The sequence below is a fragment of the Bos javanicus genome, chromosome 21 (genome assembly GCF_032452875.1).
Source record: "Bos javanicus breed banteng chromosome 21, ARS-OSU_banteng_1.0, whole genome shotgun sequence".
Lineage (NCBI taxonomy): Eukaryota > Metazoa > Chordata > Mammalia > Artiodactyla > Bovidae > Bos > Bos javanicus.
Window position 1 is genome coordinate 45,334,678 of NC_083888.1, and position 21,683 is coordinate 45,356,360.

Sequence of the window (21,683 nt, forward strand, 5' to 3'; positions counted from 1 at the left end):
GTTCAAAATCATCTATTTTCTTTTTTCATGTTTATTGATTATGTATGCATATCTGTTTTGTTAATAACAGACTGCATATTACAGTACTACTAATCAGGATCTATCAATATGTATCTTTAATTAAATTTATTATAATATCATTAATTATACTTTGTTATAGAGGACAAAGTTGTTATATTAGTGACAGGTATGTGCAAAGGTTCTCAAAACACTTTGGAGGAATAGAACATTACATTTATTGTGAACCAAGAACATTACATCTTCCATACCCACAATTCTGATTTAAATTCCCTGGATGAACTCTGTAACAAAAGATAGTTGTAAAATCATGTGAGCAAAGAACACTTAAGCTAACTTTAAAACTGTGGAAAGAGCTGACTCTGTAGGTCTACCAACACTGACTTGCAGAAGAGAGGCACAAATAACATTAGAAATAAAATAAGAATGTACTTACATACCCAGTGGAGAATTTTAAAATGATAGTTTAGTGAATAACTTTATGCCAGTAAAACTGAAAATTTAATAAAATGGGTATTTTGTAGATAAAACATAAACTGCCAAAACTGACTCAAGAAACAGTAGAAAAGAGGTACAATACAAAGACAGTGAACTGCTAATCAAGGTATCCCTGATCCATCCCTAAACACCAGGCCTACGCTGCTTTACAGGCAGAGTTTTGTCCAATTTTTCCAAAAAATGATCCCTATTGTACATAAAATGTTTCAGAAACAAAAAAAGAAAAAAAAACACTACCAAATTTATTTTTATAAAACTATAACCCAGTTATCAAAACCAGATAAGGACTATATAACAAAAGTAAGAGGTACTTCAGAACACACAGATGAGAATCTTCAAAAAATAGCAATTCAACTCAAGCAAAATATAATACTTTATGACCAAGTAATATTTACCTCAGAAATATAAGAATGCCTTGACATCAGCAAAATTTAATAATATAATATACCCTATAAAAAGTTGGCTTAAAGCTCAACATTCAGAAAACTAAGATCATGGCATCCGCTCCCATCACTTCATGGGAAATAGATGGGGAAACAGTGGAAACAGTGTCAGACTTTATTTTTGGGGGCTCCAAAATCACTGCAGATGGTGACTGCAGCCATGAAATTAAAAGATGCTTACTCCTTGGAAGGAAAGTTATGACCAACCTAGACAGCATGTTCAAAAGCAGAGACATTACTTTGCCAACAAAGGTTCGTCTAGTCAAGGTTATGGTTTATCCTGTGGTCATGTATGGATGTGAGAGTTGGACTGTGAAGAAGACTGAGCGCCGAAGAATTGATGCTTTTGAACTGTGGTGTTGGAGAAGACTCTTGAGAGTCCCTTGGACTTCAAGGAGACCCAACCAGTCCATTCTGAAGGAGATCAGCCCTGGGATTTCTTTGGAAGGAATGATGCTAAAGCTGAAACTCCAGTACTTTGGCCACCTCATGCGAAGAGTTGACTCATTGGAAAAGACTCTGATGCTGGGAGGGACTGGGGGCAAGAGGAGAGGGGGACGACAGAGGATGAGATGGCTGGATGGCATCACTGACTCGATGGACGTGAGTCTGAGTGAACTCTGGGAGTTGGTGATGGACAGGGAGGCCTGGCGTGCTGCGATTGACGGGGTCGCAAAGAGTCGGACACGACTGAGCAACTGATCTGATCTGATCAACAGATTAAAATGTGAAAAGGTAGAATCATCACATTGCATCAAGAAAAGCACTTAGCACTTATTCATTTTTTTAAAATTTAGCACACTAAGAAAAAAGGTAAAATTTCTTAAATCTGAAAAAGAGTATTTATCAGGAACTACAGCAAATGTTTTAACAGCAATTGAACTTGAAAAGTTCTGCCTGAACCTGAATATATGGAAGTAATGCCAAAAGTCAAGAACAAGACAAGGATTCCTCACTATCATCTCACTGTCCCGTGGAACCCAGTAAGCAAAGGAAGTGATAGGGAGCAGAAAATGAATATAAATAAGGATGACTTAAAACAGAAAAGACAAAGGTCAACTATGTAGCAACCTGGAAGAAAAATGTTCCTAAGAAAAGGAAAAGCAAGTTTAAATGACCTGAGGTGAGAGCCGGCCTAGCATACGTGAGGACTACCAAGTATAGAGTGAAGTGAGGAAGGGGAAAAGCAGTGGGAGGTGCGTTGAGAAACAGCCAGAGCACATGAAGCAGAGTTTCTTATACTGCCAATGGTGAGGTACAGGTTTTCCCCCGAGTCTTTTGCAGACCAATCTTATTGTAAAATACAGTTTAAAAAAATGAATAGGATAAAGGAAATGAGAAAAAGACATGCAAAATACAAACCCAAACTTCTCATCAGAATCAAGGGATATTAAATGACTTAAGTTTCTAAACTTTCACTCTCAATTTTTTAAGTACCTGTGGGCTGGCACTAGTCTGTGGACCACATACTTTGAGGAGCAATGATGTAAAGGCTTGATAGATCACTGGGAAAACTGATAATGAAAAGTCACCAGAGGCTTTGGAACAGAAAAATGACATGATCTGATTTATGGGATCCCTCTGGCTATTGGGTTGAGAATATACTAGGGTGATGGCAGGTGCAAGACCAGAAGCAAGAATAGTAATTAGAAATTTATTGCAATATTCCCGATGAAAGATTATTGAGGCCTGAACAAAAGAAGTAGTGTAGTGCCGAACAGTAGTCAGATTCTAAATAGATTCTGAAAGTTGACAGGATTTGTTGTCAAATTAGATATAGGGTATAAAAGCAACACAGGAAATAAGATGGCCTGAGCAACTGGAAAACAAGAGCTGCCATCAAATGAAATGAGAAAAACTGCAGGAAGACCATGTTTGTTGAACAAGATAAGTCAAGTTTTAGATATGTCAAATTTAAGATGTCTATTAGTCAAGTGAAGATGCCAACTTGGCATTTGAATATTTGAGTTCAGGACTCTTAAGAATTCAGATAATAAGTCTCAGACTAGAAATAAAAAGTCTAAGTTGCAGTGTAGAGATGAAACTTAAAGCCCTAAGAATGGATAAGATCAATAAGACATCAATAAGTTTACATAGAAAAGAGAGCCAAGAACTTGTTCCTGGGTACTTCAACATGAAAGTTCGGAAACATTTTGAAAAATCAGTAAAAAAAAAAAAAAAGAAAAGAAAACAAAAACCTAAGAAGTAGCCAGTGAGTTAGGAGAAAATAGAAAAACAGGAGGGTATGATATTGGGCACCTCATGCGAAGAGTTGACTCATTGGAAAAGACCCTGATGCTAGGAGGGATTGGGGGCAGGAGGAGAAGGGGATGACAGAGGATGAGATGGCTGGATGGCATCACTGACTCGATGGACGTGAGTCTGAGTGAACTCCGGGAGTTGGTGATGGACAGGGAGGCCTGGTGGCTGCGATTCATGGGGTCGCAAAGAGTCGGACACAACTGAGCGGCTGATCTGATCTGATCTGATGATATCTGAAGGCCATCTGAAGAATGGTTTTAACAGAGAGGAATGATCTACTCTGTAAAATGCTGACAAATCTGGTAAAATTAGGACTGAAAAACTCCATGTGATTTAACAATGGAGAAGACACATGTGGCCTTGACAAGAACAGTAAGATTTAAAATATGAATAAATACAACGAACTAAAAATCAGTAACAAAAAAAAAAATCCAAAAGGATAATGGAAAAACATTAATAGGCCATACATAAGAAAAGATACTCGGTAGTGATAAAGGAAAAGTAAATTAAAACAGGGAAACACAAACTAAAAAGAATAACATTTCATATACACAGGAGCAGCAAAAATTAAAATCTGACAATATAAGCTATGAGGAAGAGACAAGGAAGTAAGAACTTATAAGCATTACTAAGGGAATGTAAAATATAATCATGCTGAAGAACAATTTGGCAATTAATAGTTAAGTAAAACTGATAACATACAAATGCTCCAACCCAGCAATTCCACTTATACATATATATCCTAGGGAAATTGCCCAACACGTACCCAAAAATACATGTATAAGAATGTTCAATGCAGCATTATCTGAATATTGATAAACTGGAAACCATCTTAAAATACCAACTTAAAAAACCATCAACACATACATACAAAAACCATCAACAAAAAATTATTAAGAAAATGCAAAATAATCATAAATTATAATACCACAAAGAAGTTTTAAATGAATTAACTATGGCTATATATCAATAAGAAATCTCAAAAACATAATGGATAATGTAAAAAGTTGCTGATGACAGTATACCATGACACAATTTATAAAAATTTTAAAACTGTATGGAAAAAAAATGCAATGTTTATCAATACACATTATGATATGAAGGTTAAGGAAAAAACAACATTAACAGGATATAACAGTAATTGATAAATGTGTGTGGTGGGTTCATTGTATTTAAAAAATTACACTGAAATATTGAAATATGTATTTGAAATAGTTAATGATTTTTATTTCATTTTATAAAAATAAACAAAAAGTGATCTACCTGCAAAACTGCCTGGGCACCAGCTCGTATGTTTTGTTCTATGGCTTCTTCAGAAGCATTATGAAGAAGATCTTGGTAGGTGCCATTTTTAGGCCAAGTGGAATTTCGAACATGATCAGCAACATTGGTGTCATTTTCCTGAAGCAAAATATCAAGTTAATACTTTATCAATTAAGAATGCTGTGACAAGTCAGTAAGTTCAAGAAGTAAACTGGAAAGTACTAGGTCCCTCTGTTAAACATCTCAAAATAGAAGATATCCTATTTGACTACAAAAGTAACATATATGTACACTGTAAAAAAAAAAGTTCTCAAAAAAAAAAAAAAATTCTCATTGACAAAAATATAAGGAAAAAAAAAAAATCACCCATCAGGACCAGTCAGAAATTGTATTATTTCAGATACGGAGACATTTTTCTACCTATCTAATGTATAAACCTCCCATCTTACACTTAACACATTCAAAATGAGACTGTTTTGGCTTCCCTGGTGGTGCAGTGGTTAAGAATCTGCCTGCCAGTGCAGGGGACACAGGTTCCATCCCTGGTCTGGGATGATCCCACATGATGCAGAGCAACTAAGCCTGTGCACCACAATTTCTGAGCCCACAAGCCATAACTGCTGAGCCAGTATGCCTAGAGTCTGTACTCTGCAACAAGAAGCTGCTGAAATGAGAAGCCTGCACACCACAACAAAGAGTAGCCCCTGCCCTGACTTGCCACTAGAGAAAGTCCCAGCGCAGCCAAATAAGTAAATAAATAAATCTTGAAAAGAATGGGATCGTATTATTTATAGCTTTGTAAAAGATAAATCCTCTTCTAAAGGAAATGCCAGAATCCAAATGACTTAAATAAAAGGAAATAGCTTCTATTTATCCTACTTAAGAAAAATAAAATTCCTATTATCCAAAGATAGATGAATACAGACACTTCAAACCATTTATACTGCAGCTTTCTGCCAGTGTTAGCTGTCAAAAGTCCTGCTGATTAAGGAGTTCCCTCAGTTAAACAGAAATTTCACTCAATGTTGTTTTTTTTTTTTTTTTAAGTTTCTAATTTCTTTCTGCTTCTGGTCATTCAATAGTATCCAGTATCTTCATTTTTTTTTTTTATTTTTTTTTTTTAGTATTCTGCCTAGAACTTACAATTTTAATATATGGGAGATTTAGTCTAATCAAACTATTGTTTCATTACCAGAAGCAGTATTGTAACTCAGCTTTGTCCGAGTAGCCAATACAATATATCATGGTCTAGTCTACACTGTTCTCTTAAGCTCCATACTTCTCCATCAGGTATCTTCTGAACAGTTCTTCCTGAATGACCCACAATTCAACACACTTAAAAGTAAATTTATACAAGCATGCTCTCCTCATTTCTACCAATCCGAATATAGCCTCCTTGGACATAATCACCATACTTGCACTTATTTTCACTCCTGTTCATGTGTGAATGGCAACTAACTTGGTTGCAAAAGAAAAAGCTTGGGACACCTTTTCATTCCTCACATATAATTAGTCATCAAAACTTGATTTCACCATCAAAGGAGCTCATAAATCTGTCTTCTCCCTTATATTTCCATTGCAACTGCCACTGTCCTCTATCAGGTGCCTATTATCTCCTTCTGGTACTTCCTAGCTAGTGTCCTTGCCTCCAGACAAGGACGCTAGCTATCTTCCACTCTAAGCTTGGTATGAGCCTTCTGAGATTTGTAACTATCCGTGCCATTTTTCTATTTATGAATATTTATGAATCTTTCCAGTGTCCAGAATGTAATCAAAGTCCATCATGACAGCATACAAGTTATTAAACAGGGTCTAGTTCTTGTCTATCTCACATTTCTTATCACTCTCAACCACCAACTCTTAGCTACAGCCAAATAAAAGTATTTTCAGTGTATGTACTACAGCATCCATTTTGATTTAGTCTCACTGTTTTGTTTTGACTGGGATGTGCAGCTTGCAGGATCTTTCTTACCCAACAAAAGATGAATCTGGGCCCCAGCAGTGAAAGCACCACGTCCTAACCACTGGACCACCAGGGAATTCCCACCACAATTTAAAATATTATACCTTTTGTAATATTATCCAATTTTGATCTAGACAATGACTGAAAGAATCAGAATACAAGCTCTTTTAAAGTTGTGACATCAAAGAGCTTTGGGATAGAGTACTGAGATAACATATTATCTAAACTGTGAAATATAATTGACTATTGAACAACATTGGGTGTAGGGCACCAACCCTTTGAGCAGCAAACATCTGCATATAACTTATAGTTGGCTCTCAATATCCATAGTTTCTCCATTATCGACAGATTTAACCAACTATGGATTATGTGGTACTGTAATATTTACTATCGAAATAGATCCTCATATAAATGGACCCACATAGTTTAAACTCACATTATTCAAGGATCAACTGTATACTGAAAAGTATCTTTATCTTCCCATCTATCCCATATCATCACACTTCTGTGAAAACCTTATCTATTACACTTAGGTACTAAAATACATAAGTCTTATTTTACCTCTTCTCTTTTTTCTCCTTCTTCCATTGAAATATCATGCTCTGTGACATTGTCAATGCATGGAAGGTCTGAAGAAGAGATCACAATTTCTTCAGGCTCTTGCATGAACAAAGGTTTTTCCTCTTGCTGGATCCATTCTTGATATACTTTTACCACTTTTCTCATAGCTGCTGCTTCGCAAATTGGTAATAAAAATGCCTAGTGAAAAAAAGAGAATATAATGACACCTTTTACTTTACTGCAAACTACTAAAATATACATTTCTATCAATAAAATGTGAGATATAAATGATTCTTAAAGAGCTAAAGTAAAACAACTCATTGTCAGAAAAACCCTTTTGTTTCCAAATAATCTGTAAATACATTAAGACAAATACTTTTGGTAGGTAGATATGGATTTCCAACCGTAGGAGCAAAGATTTATTTCAATAGTGCTATTTCTGAATGAACATATTCCCTGTAACTGTGCTCCTATAAGTTTAATGTAAATACAACTTTTCATAATAAATCACATTTTTGTAGATTAAAATAAATTTTGATAAAAAGATTTTAATTTTAAAAAATGACTCTAAAAAGCAATAAAAACAGTATGTAACAAGGCAACTTAGCTTTTCACAACATATTGTTTAAAAAGGTAAGAGTTTTCTTCTGTCATTTTACACACTTAAAATTTTACAAGCTAAACAATATGGCAAAAATATTTAGACAGTTTAAAGGAATACCTTACAATTATCCTTTCCTTTCAGTATTATCTTAAGTTTAAAGATAACATTTTCCTTAACATAAAAAATCATCAGAGAAAAAAAAAACCCTTTTATACAATTCATACTTATAAAGGAAGAAAAGCACTCAGTCTCACTACTCAAAGTCCTTCCCTTATAATATTTGTGCTTATGTGTTATCATTTTATTGTATTTTTTTAACAAATAAAATTGGTATTCAACTTACTTGATTTTCTTTTGTATTTGTTTCATAATGATTATCTATGAATTTCAGCTGTAAAAATCACAAAACCTTTACCTAAAACATGATACTTTCTACTCTAGAATTATCTATGAATATTTAATAACAATTATGGGGTCAAAAGACTACTTTATCTGACTGAAACTAGCCAAGAAAATAATGATGAAAAGTTCATGTGTAATATCAATAGGGTATTTCATGTTGTTTGGTAATCCTTTTATTTATTGCTATTATTGATTCCCTAGAAAACTGCATTACTTGCTACTTTCCTCCATCTAACAAACCCATTCCCAAATTCTCATTCTCATGTTCTGACAGTTTAATGGTCAATGGCATAATTTTGAACATCACTGCCTGCTCTAAGACTATTTTACAACTGAAGCAACAGTTCAGATTTCCTTAAAAATATTAGAAGAAAAAAGAAAGCTCAATCTCTAAAAGTTCTATTCTCAAATACTGAAAAATTTACTTAAAAATTAGCATGAGAAGTCTCTGTATTTTCTGCTCATTTTTGTTTTGAACCTAAAGAGAGAAGTCACTCAGTCGTGTCCGACCCTTGTAGCTGACCAGGCTCCTCGGTCCATGGGATTTTCCATACAAAAATACTGGAGTGGGTTGCCATTTCCTTCTCCAGGGGATCTTTCCGATCCAGGGATCGAACCCAGGTCTCCTGCACTGCAGGCAGACTCTTTACCATCTGAGCCACCAGGGAAGCCCTTGAACCTAACACTGCTCTATAAAAATAAAGCTTATTAATTTTAAAAATGTTAGACCCAGAGCTACGATTTTCATTATTGCAAAAATTATCACACTATATTCCAAGTGGCTGGATGTATCTATTAAAGACAAGAGTGAATACATATCACATTTGTCCTTATAGGCCACCATACTGATTTTGCCTACACACTAAAGGATCTTGAGGAAAGACTGATCTTAGTCATGGCTAAAAATCTGATGCATAAAAACTAGAGGGTCATTTTATACATTTACAATGAAAAATAGCTGTCTCAGACCAGAACGTTCAAATCCATATGAGTGAGTGAAGTTGCTCAGTCGTGTCTGACTCTTTGCGACCCCATGGACTGTATATAGCCTACCAGGCTCCTCTGTCCATGGGGTTTTCCAGGCAAGAATACTGGAGTAGGTTACCATTTCCTTCTCCAGGAGATCTTCCTGACCCACGGACTGAACCCAGGTCTCCCACACTGTAGGGAGACGCTGTACCGTCTGAGCCACCAGGGAAGTCAAATCCATATATTGGCACCTTAATCTTTCTACAAAGAAGTACCACTCACAATCAGATACAAGTATTAATTGATAATAAGGGAATCTGTCATTATAGGCAAGAATATGTGAATCAATACTCAGCCAATTTTCTCTCTACAGGTAGACCTACGAGGTCATCTCCACTTTTATGATTTTATGACCATAAAACCAGAAAACTACAGGGAGAAAAAAAATGAAAACAAGAGATAAAAAATAAGTAAAATATTTAATGGTATCAGCTTAAGGCAACCTGGTACACAGTTTTCTAATAAGTGGCTTCGCCAATGGGATCTGATTTACTGGTAGCTAAGGCTCTCTTCTTTGGTGAAAAAACGCTAACAAACATGTTAGTCTCTGATTACTTTTTTAATGGGCTTCCATTATTAACCAACCCAGATTGTGACAAACACATTCTTTAAAATTTAATTAATACAGTGAGCATTTAGCAGACCTGGGAATTTTTTGTCTCCTTAGAGACAAAAAGGTTAGAGAAAAATCTCCTTAGAGACAAAGAGGTTCACATTTTGTCTCAGAATACTTAATCTAATGTATGTTAACACGAATAATTCATTTTCCAAATAAAAAGTAGAATTATTTACTTTTTTGTAAATCTCGTTAATGTTTAGCTTAATAGAAGACAGTTGGATTCTCTTATCTGCTTGCTTCCATATTAAATCTGATACAATATCGTATGTCAGGTACCCCGGGGAAAATTTCACTGTACACTTGTGAGACAGCAAGAGTGAAAAAGGTTTTGACCTTATGAACCTCAAAAGGTTCTGGGGATTTCTCAGGAGCCCCAGGTTATACTTTGCCACCCACTGCCCCCCATTTATGGAGAAGGCAATGGCAACCCACTCCAGTACTCTTGCCTGGAAAATTCCATGGATGGAGGAGCCTGGTAGGCTGCAGTCCATGGGGTCGCTAAGAGTCGGACGCGACTGAGCGACTTCACTTTGACTTTTCACTTTCAAGCATTGGAGAAGGAAATGGCAACCCACTCCAGTGTTCTTGCCTGGAGAATCCCAGGGACAGGGGAGCCTGGTGGGCTGCCGTCTCTGGGGTTGCACAGAGTTGGACACGATTGAAGCGACTTAGCAGCAGCAGCAGCCCCCCATTTATGTATTTTTAAATTACATATAAATAAATCTATGGTGCTTTTAAAGGCTAAACTCTTTATGTGTTTTATTTACCTCACATCAAAGTACCTGTGGCTCCTCACAAGTACTAACAACATACAGCACAAAGAATGGGTTTATTTATAAAATAGTGTTATTATGCCTATTCTATACTGAACTGAAGGGATATGGAAAATAATTTTATCATTTCAAATAATCTGGGCATTTACGCTTTACAGTTGTACCTTTCTTTTAAAGACATAACATTATAGATACCCTCATCTGAGCTAGAACTCACAATCATTAAACTGGCCCTAAAAAAAATTATCACCTATGTAACAAACTGTCTCAAGACTTGGCTTCTAGAAATACATGTTAGCCCACAGCTAGCACTAACAAAGTGCCCAGCACTCAACAGTTACTGAGTTTCTTGATTAATTCACCAAATTTGATAATTCACTAAACAAATTCACCAAAATTTATTTGGTACCTAACTCACTTGCCAGGCACTATGGCTACAATGACGAATAAGTATTTATGGAGGGTAATAAGAAAGATCAAAATTAAACAAACATTAAAAAATTTCTAAAACTCAGGAGAGATACTATGAAGGTGAGTATAGTTTTCAAAAACATCATTAAAGAGAGGTCCTTACTGAGAGTGTGTGTGTGTGTGTGTATGTACACGTGTGTGTACACCTGCTTCTGGGTGGGCAGGTGAATGGGTGAGGGTGGTCATGGAAGACTTTTCTGGTGTACTCACGTTTAAGCTATGATCTTAAAGGTTGAGTAGCCAGGTAAGAAGAGGAGGTGGGAAGGAAAGACAGGAAGGCTGAAGACAGGGAAACAGTTAAGTGTAATGGCTATGAGGATGAAATTATTTGAAAGACGAAAAGATAAGACATTTCTACTAAACTTACTTACAGAGGGACTTGTGCTCTAGCTGGGATTGCTAAGGGCAAAAATCATCATATGCCTATATACCTAATAATTAATGAAATATTTCTGTCTATACCACAGTATGAAACATATGAGCCTTCAAATTAAAACAGAAATTATTACACAGATTCTCCGTTACGCAAACTTATCATCAGTATTAAGCAAGTAAAAATAGCTTTTCTACTACAATCTAATCTTAGAAACTGATTCCTTTCAAAACATTAATGATTCATTGGAGTCACCATCCTAAAATCTATTTTTATTTAAGTTTTGCCTTAAAAACCACTTTTAAAAAGCAGCTGTTACAATAAAAATAACATCTCAGAGAACTTCAGTTCCCAGCAGTATTGTAAGAAAGATACCCTAGAATCTACTTGCACAGAACACCTAAAAGTTGTCACATGAAAAGTATAATATACCTTTTAAATGAATGGCTCAGCTTGTAAGGGTATTCTGAGTCTAGAATAAAATGAAAGTATTGATCTAGAGGGGCGAGTAAGCAATGCAACAGGTGGGTGCTGCCTTGGACAGCCTTCAGAGCTTTGCTTTAATGCCCTCTGTGTGGACCGGAGAGACCATATAAACGTGAAACCAATCATGGGTACATCCTCAAAATAATGGTGAGCTAGGAGAGGAAGAAAAAACTTGACTCCAGAGAAGAGTCAGTGAGGAAACTTGTCTGCTGACTTCGAGTAAGGAATACCAGTCTTCCCTGGAAACTCATATTCGCAGGCTGGCTATCACCTAACTTTGAGTGCTGCAAAGTGAGAAGAATCATAAGCAAAGAATTGTAATGTAAAGTAAACCAAGGTTGACAGGACTCCTGCATACCTGAGAGAAGCAAGTGCAAATCTTTTCTGGAGGAACACATGCTTCAACTCAGGTTTTAAAGTAATTTTCATAAGATTCCAAAGAAATGTAAGCTCTGAACATAAAAATCCAAACAAACAAATGAGGGTGAATAAACAAACAACAAACAAGGCCAGAACAGCAAAAACCTAAGTTACTAGAATTACTGGAATAAGGAATGTGAATATTTTAATATGTTTTAATATTAAGAAAGTGAAAATATGAACAAATAAGCCACTGGAAAAAAATCACTATACAGATATTTAAAAACAACCAACTATTAACTTCTAGAAATTAAAATATAAGTAGTATCATTAAAAACCCAATAAGGGGAATTCTATTTCCAAGACTGTGATACTAGGTAAGCAATCGTACAACTGAAAAAAATATGTAATACATTAAAAAAAAATTTTTATCTTCTTAAATGCACTGATGAGCCAAAAAGTAGGGAGAAATATTTGAAAATAAAAACTTACATGAAGTCCAAACTCAAGAGAGGTTTTAGGTGTAGCAATAAAGTGGTTTCATTTTGAGTGGAACCAATTACTCTGGATTTTATGGATCTATAGGGGCAAGGAAGAAAGAATGATAGGGAAACTTCCAAAATTGGAATTCCAAAGGAATATATATCATCAGTGAAATGCCCCGCTGGATGAAGCATAAGCTGGAATCAAGATTGCTGGGAGAAACATCAATAACCTCATATATGCAGATGACACTACCCTTATGGTAGAAAGTAAAGGGGACCTATAAGAGTCTCTTGATGAAAGTGAAAGAGGAGAGTGAAAAAGCTGACTTAAAACTCAACATTCAAAAAATAAAGATCATGGCATCCAGTCCCATCACTTAAAACTGCTGCTGCTAAGTCGCTTCAGTCGTGTCCGACTCTGTGCGACCCCAGAGATGGCAGCCCACCAGGCTCCCCCGTCCCTGGGATTCTCCAGGCAAGAACACTGGAGTGGGTTGCCATTTCCTTCTCCAGTGCATGAAAGTGAAAAGAGAAAGTGAAATCGCTCAGTCATGTCCGACCCTCAGCGACCCCATGGACTGCAGCCCACCAGGCTCCTAGAGTAGCCTATATTTGTTATACAGTATTGTGCAACTTACAGTTTTTTTCTGAATATTTATTTTTCCCAAGCCCTGTTTCCCAGGACTTTGATCATTAAATATGTCTACCTTAAGGTTCCAAATACCTATGTCTTTATGAAACATGTCGGGATAAATTCATTCTCTTTAATGTGACAAGCTACATTCTAAAAATGACCCCAAACCTGCTATATTGGTACAGGTTATGAAGTGTTATCTAAAGATCTGAGGGACGTTCAGGGGACAGACTCAAACCTTAGAAAGGGATTTTAAAGAATTCTAAATTCTCAAGAGAAACATTCTGGGAAGGGAAGAAGTGTTCTATAATCTAGGGCATATTCCAGAGCCTTTGTTCTCATTAAACGTCTACCCCATTAAAAGTCTGCAAGGAAAACTGCCCATACATAGAGGCAAAGTAGATAACAGACATCTCCTCAAAAGCTGTAACCAAAAGCTAGCCTTAATACAGGTTTACACTTGTACGTTCATATTATCTGCCTGGCTTAAACTTCAGGAGTTCAGTTTAATGTGAGATTGAAGAGTTTCCTTGCATCTATCTATATGCAGTAAATGCACCTCCTCTCTGGAACAATCAATCTTTAACAAACCAAGAAACAGTCGTAAGTAGCAAAAGTTCAGAATCAAAATTCTGATCACAAAATATTTCAAGAGACTATATAGCACCACGAGGAAGAACATTCAGAAACAAAATATGGCAGACTCAGACCTTTAAAGACTTCGGGAATATCAGGAGGATCAATCAGTCAATAGAAAATAAAATATAAATATAATAAAAAAAAAAAAAAGTCAGATCAATACATAAAAAGTAAGGTATGAACTAGAGACCTAAAATTGACCAGACTGGCCAACTTCCAGAAACAGTTGTAATTAGAAAGAAAGTATCCAGAATGTAGCATGGAGAGACAAAGAGATTGAAAATATATATATGTGAGATTAGTAGATGTATTAAGTGGGAAGGTTTAACACATATCTTGAAAGGAAAAAAAAAAAAAAGTTCAGAGACAATATTTTAAGACAGAATGATGGCTGGAAATTTTCCAGAACTGTAAAATTATACTAATCCATAAATACAGTATGCCCAAAGTATCCCCTGAAGAATAAAAGGAAATCTAGACCTGAACAGTGAAAAGTGAAAGTGGAAGTCACTCAGTGGTGTCCAACTCTTTGCAACCCCATGGACTATACAGTGCATGGAATTCTCCAGGCCAGAATACTGGAGGGGGTAGCCTTTCCCTTCTCCAGGGGCTCTTCTCAACCGAGGGATCAAACTCAGGTCTCCCACATTGCAGGTGGATTCTTTACCAACTGAGCCACATAGGAAGCCCAAGAATACTGGAGTGGGTAGCCTATGCATTCTCCAGTGGATCTTCCTGATTCAGGAATTGAACTGGAGTCTCCTACATTGCAAGAGCTATCAGGGAAGTCCCAAATATGGCACAGTAAAATACAAAATGTCAAATAGTTAAAAAAAAAAAAAAAAAGGTATTAAAAGCCAGAGAAAGACAACTGACCTATAAAGTATCAACAGTTCAACTGCTGACTGACATGTCAACAGTAACATGGTAAACCAGCAAAGTGGGAAAGTACCTGAAATGTACTGGGTGAAAATAACTGTCAATCTAGAATTTTATATGCAGTGGAAAAAATATGTGGGCAAAATAAAGGCATTGTCAGAGCAAAACTTTGTAAGTGTTTGACATCCACTAAGCTTACTCCTTGAAAGGAAAGTTATGACCAACCTAGATAGCATATTCAAAAGCAGAGACATTACTTTGCCAACAAAGGTCCGTCTAGTCAAGGCTATGGTTTTTCCAGGGGTCATGTATGGATGTGAGAGTTGGACTATGAGAAAAGCTGAGTGCCGAAGAATTGATGCTTTTGAACTGTGGTGTTGGAGAAGACTCTTGAAGAGCCCCTTGGACTGCAAGAAGATCCAACCAGTCCATCCTAAAGGAGATCAGTCCTGGGTGTTCACTGGAAGGACTGATGCTGAAGCTGAAACTCCAATACTTTGGCCACCTCATGCAAAGAGTTGACTCATTGGAAAAGACCCTGAAGTTTGGAGGGATTGGGGGCAGGAAGAGAAGGGGATGACAGAGGATGAGATGGCTGGATGGCATCACTGACTCGATGGACATGAGTTTGGGTAAACTCTGGGAGTTGGTGTTGGAGAGGAAGGCCTGGCGTGCTGCGACTCATGGGGTTGCAAAGAGTCAGACACGACTGAGCGACTGAACTGAACTGAAAGTAAATTCTCAATGATGAGTTTCAAGCAGAGAAAAGTAATTCTAAATGAAAGACCTGAAAAGGAAGAAATCATAATCAAAAGAAGTGATGAATAAAAATAACTGTAAATCAACTGAACACACAGATAATAATGATACTGGAGTTAAATATATAAACATGCAAAATAGAACTGAATTATTTGTTAATAACAATATATTATTTGGGGAGAAATCCGAATAATAGGGTTCTATTAACCTTGTATTGATTAGGAAGAGGGTAAAAAAACAATAACTTTACATTTGGAAAGTGAAGTATGTATGTTAAAATTTAGATAGTTATCACTAAAGGAAAAGGAAAAGAAAAAACTTTCAAACCAAGTGATAGGAAGGAGGATATAGAATGAAAAAACATCAATTAAAAAGAAAGTAAAAAATAAGAGGAATATAAAAAATACAGACATAAGAAAAATAAAAAGAACAAAATAAGATCATACCAATAAATCCAAACATATCAGTAATTATAATAAATATTCCATTAAAACACAAAGATTTTTTAAAATCTAATCATATTTACAAAAGACATATAAAATGTAATAAAAAGAACTTAAAATTAAATAATTAAAAAAATATACATGAGGATAATTCTAATAAAAAGTGGTATTAATGTACTAAAAGTAGATAGACTACTATAGGTAGATTTTAAGCAAATTAAGTTTTCTTTTTCACTACACATAATTTCTACAGATTAAGAGGTCCATAAACAAAAAGTTTAACTCACCAAGAAGATATAAAATTATAAATATGTATGTACTTAATTATAAAGCTTCAAAATATACAAAGGAAAATTTATGGAACTACAAAGAAAAAAATAAGCAAATCACCATCAGAACAAAAGATTTTAATACACCCTTCTCCATAACTGTGAGGTAAAGCTGACCAAAAATTTTAGGTAAGAATACAGAAAAGTTCACCAACACAATAATATGCTTGATTTAATAAACTTTAAAAATCATGAACTTCATAGAAAAGAATACATTCTCTTCAAACACATAGGACATTTATGAGGACTGACTACATGCTAATTACACAAATTATATCCTCTGACCAAAAAGAATCACATTAGAAATCTGTGAGAAAAAAGAAAACTAGAAAAGTCTTATTTGTTTGGAAGATGGACACCTAAATAACTCACAGGTCAAAGAAGGTATTAACATGAAAATTATAAAACATTTAGAAGTGAATAATACACATACAAAGTTTGTAGACTGTAGCCAAAACAGCATTAAGAGGTAAAATAACAGTCTCAAAAATGCTTATATGAAAAAAATGTGAGACTAATTAAATTAGCTAGCAAAAGAACCATCAAATAAAATCAAGAAAAGTAGAAAGAAATAACAAGGAGCAAAATTAACAAATGAGAAAATGAACATAAAACACAGAGGATCAACAAGGCCAAAAGTTCACTCTTTGCAAAGACTAATAAAACTGACAAATCTCTGGTAAGAATCATCAAGAAAAAACAAACAAGGAACAAATACTAACAGGAATGACAAGGAAAAACATGAATATAAATGCTCCAGAGATTTAAAAAGATAAGAGAACGCATTTAAAAACAAATGTAATGAACAAATTCCTACAAAAACAAACATACTCAAACTGACTTAAGAACTAGAAAACCTTTATAGTTCTATAAGCTTTATATTTTCCCATAAGCAAAGTAGTCCACTCATACTTGTCAAATACTTTTCCCTTCGCACTTGTCATATATTCTGTCAACCCAAACCCTAAAGCTGGCAACTCACTGCCAAAGCTGGACAAAATGTTACAACTTGTTTGTTTACCTTAAACTGACAAAGCTAATGCTGCCTCATGCTTTCTTTTACATATCAACAAACATGTAGGAGATGAAAATCTGCTTTGCCTGGAGAGCTCCCTGGCATGTGAAGACAGTGTAGCATAGAATAAAGAGCACTAACAGATTTTTAGTCCAGGATCTACCACTTACTTGCTGTGAGACTTGAATGATCCCCTTCAGCTACAAAACTCAATGATGTTTACCTGTAAAAGTTAAGTACCTTTGCTATTAAGAGCAAATGATTAGTTTTCAAAAGGTTTATTTTCCCATAAAATTTCTATGTAACTGAAAATGTGCACTTAGGAATTTTTAACTATCTTTATGTGAAATAGCTTTTATTATTTTCCCTTCCCTCTTCTTTATTTTATTCCCCAAACAATATATGCCTTAAGCAAATTAAATTTCAGAATGCCTTAGAAGACAAAACCGAGCCTCCACATGGAGGATAAAGACACTCTGTATTCATAAATCATTTTTTATTAATTTTAGAGTGAAAGATAAATAACTTTACTATAACTTATTAATAAATTATAGGAAGAAAACTTTCAAACCATAAAGTGAGTCACTAAGAAAATTATTCTGGTAACAGAAGAAATATTGGGGGGATAATTATTAAACCAAAGTTATCATAAACTAAAAAAATAACTGAAAACATTCAAGGATTAAATGTAGTAAGTTTTATAAATAAACTAAATACGAACTTAAAAAATTTTTTTCATGAAGAATAAATTCTAAATAGCTAAAAGTCAGTATATTCAATATTAAAGGCAAAAGTTTATATTACAAATTAAAAATATTGAGAGATATTTTACCTGACGAAATATCTCTGTGACAAAGTTTACGTTACTTCTTTTAGAAGAAAAAACTCGGCGAACTATTTCAATGTCTGTGAGATGCTCTTCATCAATACTACAGAGACTAGAAGAGCTAGGTTCTCGCTCCGTGAGAGTGCTTGTGTTGGAATGAGACTGTTCAGGTTCTGTACTTCTATCTGTTTTATCAGCATTATCATTTTTGTTTTCTTCTCTGGATACCAAACTAGCAGCTGCTCTCTAAAATAAAAACAAAAGGGGGAGAATATCACGATCCTTTAACTCAATATTTTGTCTTCCAATAGCAAATACTGACAAAATTCAAAGCATTCCATAAGTAACTTATAGCATTGTTTAAAATCTAGGAATAGATTTTAATTTCATTTAGAATCCATGCTAAATAATTAAATGGCAATGAAATAACTCAATATCTAAGTGACATAGTGATACTCACCAAACATCTACTCAATTAAGTTTTTCAGTGTGTTTGCAGCACAAACAAGTTACGATTAGACTGGGTAAAAGAATAATGTCAATGGAGTGAGCTTGATCTTCAATAACAAATACCTTAAAACTGGATTATTTATTGTCTTAAATGTGTAAAGTCATCTCTATTTTATCATAAACAAAGATTATGCAAGCAAAAACTTCTTAAAAAAACCAAAGGAACAGAAAAAAAATGACAGAAAAAGTAGAAATGAAGCTAACATAAAATATATATTAGAAAACTCTGCATTCTAATAACTTAACAATTTTTACCATGACTGAAGCTGATGGCTAAATTTAGGGAAAAAGCAAAAGTCTTAAGGCAGTAATAAAGAAATTACTACCATGGTATGATAGGTAGCACTATACACGTCACTATACAGTGACATGATAATATACTTTCTGGTACATTATTCAATTTTTGGTCTCAGTTCTATCATCTATAAAATAAAAGGGTTTTAAGTATGTAAATGATCTCAAATATGCCTTCCCAACTAAAAAAAAATCTTATTTTTAGTTTATTGAATTCTGGGATCCGAAAGAACAGTTCTGCTTGAGAGTATCTACATTCAAAAACTTTTTATAGAGAACCTAGAACATAATGTTTTGGGGAAAACGCATCACGTAATCTGCTATAGACAAATAAAAGGCTAGAGGGAATATAAGTAAAATTTTCTGAATGTTAATGAACATACTTTATACCTCCACTTAACTTTTAAAGTACTTAAAAGAGGTTGTATAAAAAGCACACACATATAAAATATTTTTAAAATGAGGAAATATGAGAAAAGGAAAAATAAAAACACTGCAATAAAGACAATTTCAGGAAAAAAAATGCACATTGAGAGGAGGGGCAAGTGAAAAAAGAGGGTAATGGTTTAATTAAAAATACAGAATTTTAAATATTAGTCCTTCCACTGCATAGCTGTGTAACTTTACATCACATTTCTAGAGTCGGTGTTGGGGGCCAGAGTGAGGTACTCCGCCCATGGCAAAGGTCATGAGGAAGGAGGCTCGACATACGCAAAGGCGGGATCGAGCCTCAGGAGTCCCCCTGGAAATCCTCGAGCATCTACCCCCATAACCAGAGCCTGCCTACTTTACTACTTTGTGCTCACCTACACCTCTGACTTTACGGGGGCTGTCCCCCACCACCTCTTTTGGAGAAGGAGTTAACTTAGAGCTCCAGTTTATAATAATTCCTGGGCGTGATAAGAGTGTTTTAACCTACAAACTCCTCTGAAGGTTCTCTGGCCTGCCTGACAGGCTTGTCCGGCCACATGTGATCGCTCACAGCCTCCCAACCGTGAGAGGCACAAGATGCTTTAAACCTTCTAAAAACAGGTTCCTTAGAAAAGTTAGAAAACTATTAGTATAAGTATAATGGGCTAATTAGAAATTGTGTTGGTGAAGGGTTTTTCATTTGTTGAGCCAATGTTTGTTGCTAAGTCTCCACATCCCCTGCCCTTACACACATTAATGAATATATAGAAGAAATAAGTATTAACCTTTGATATTAATCACGTTAGACCTTAGGCTAAGTAAATTCTTTCCTTAACTAAAACCCACTACACCCTCACCCTGTAGGAATGTAACTTTACTTGGGTGGCGTCTGTTTTGAGAATAATCAGCCCTGGAGAAATAAGTGTCCTGATTGACTGACCACTGTCACAAGGAGAGGGTCGTAAATTGTCAGCAGGCCCCCCTGGCCAGAAGATGATGTAACACCCCTAAGACCTCTGTATACATTTGTATGAAGCACCTGACTTTGATAAAAGTCAGGACTGCTGACCCCGTGTGACTTTTGCATAACATCTCAGTGTATAAAAGTAGACCATGGAAAATAAAGAATTGGGATCAGTTTCTCGAAATACTGGTCTCCCCATGTCGCTCTCTCTCTCACTCTGGTTGAGTCTCCATCTGGAGCGCGGAACCCACCATGCTTACTAATTATGCCTGGGCTTCTAAGATCCGACCGGGGAGGCCTCAGTGTCTCCTCTCCTTCGGGAGAACGGAAGGACGCCTGCGGCCTACGTAAGTGGTGCAAACTTCTTGTCTTGAAGTTTTATTGGTCTCCCGCGTAAACCAAGCTACTCAGCCTCTTTTCTCCACTGAATTTTCCTACTGAGCTATCCTTATTCTATTACTCTTTATATCTTTAATTAATATCTAATTGAAGCTATTATATCCTGATCCTCGCCTACGCCGTCTCTCCTTCGAATACCCTGGATCAGCCGGGGCTGGTCCCCGGCAGGTGGCGCCCGAACAGGGACTTTCGAAGGTAAGCTCCCCAAAGCAATCAGAGCCATCAGCCCTATTGCTCCCCGTTCTCGGAACAACTGGGTCAGCAGCCCTCTTGTTCCCCCACGGAGCAGTTTGGGTCACCAGCCCTACTGCTCCTCCCTCGGAACAGTTTGAGCCATCAGCCTACTGTTCCTCCCCCCGGAACAATCTGGGCCATCAGCCCTATTGTTCTTCCAATGTTCGGGACGGCTAGGACCCCACTCGAGGGTGCCGCGGACCCCCCTGTAGGATAGACAGGGCGAGAGGAGTGGGAAGTGTTGAAAGTGTTAAAGAGTTCGAGTTAGAGAGAAAAAATGGTTTCTGAAGTTAAAAGGCCAAAGAAAAGCCTGATCTTTTGAAAGCTAAAAGCTTTATCTTCTATTATATTTAACTTTCTGACATGGATAACACTGAAACTAAGAATGGCAACTCTTTATACAAGTAATCTTGAAACTGTTAAAGAAGCTACTGTTAATTTAGATACTTGGGTGAAGGTGAAAAAAAAAAAACTAAACACTTATCCTATAAATATGATTAAAAATGTTCTGGATCCTCATCATGAGGCTGTGGGATGACCTATGGGAGAGGCTATAGCGGTGGATGGTAGTGGGTCTCCACCTTCTGCGCAGATCATATTTTCTGCCATTGACAAGGAAGAGGAGGGACACTGTGCTCTACCTCCCGAGGAGTGAGAGGGCTTACAGGACGCTGCGGCCGGGCGCCCTGGCGAGCCCCCTCTCCCTCTACACAAACCTTTAAAAATTTATCCAACAA

General features: G+C 36.0%; 1 protein-coding gene across 6 annotated transcripts in view; it reads right to left on the bottom strand.

Annotated features, from left to right (window-relative positions):
* RALGAPA1 (Ral GTPase activating protein catalytic subunit alpha 1) overlaps window positions 1-21,683 on the bottom strand; it is a 223,684-nt gene that overhangs the window by 130,574 nt on the left and 71,427 nt on the right. For 5 of the 6 annotated variants that reach the window (XM_061394116.1, XM_061394112.1, XM_061394115.1 and 2 more), the window contains exons 10-12: window positions 18,141-18,380; window positions 7,009-7,206; window positions 4,485-4,622 (exon numbers count right to left, since the gene is read on the bottom strand). In XM_061394116.1, coding sequence (XP_061250100.1) covers window positions 4,485-4,622; window positions 7,009-7,206; window positions 18,141-18,380 — 576 coding nt within the window. Of the gene's footprint in view, window positions 1-4,484; window positions 4,623-7,008; window positions 7,207-17,478; window positions 17,535-18,140; window positions 18,381-21,683 lie in introns of those variants that run through there. The other variant, XM_061394114.1, reaches the window with a different exon arrangement.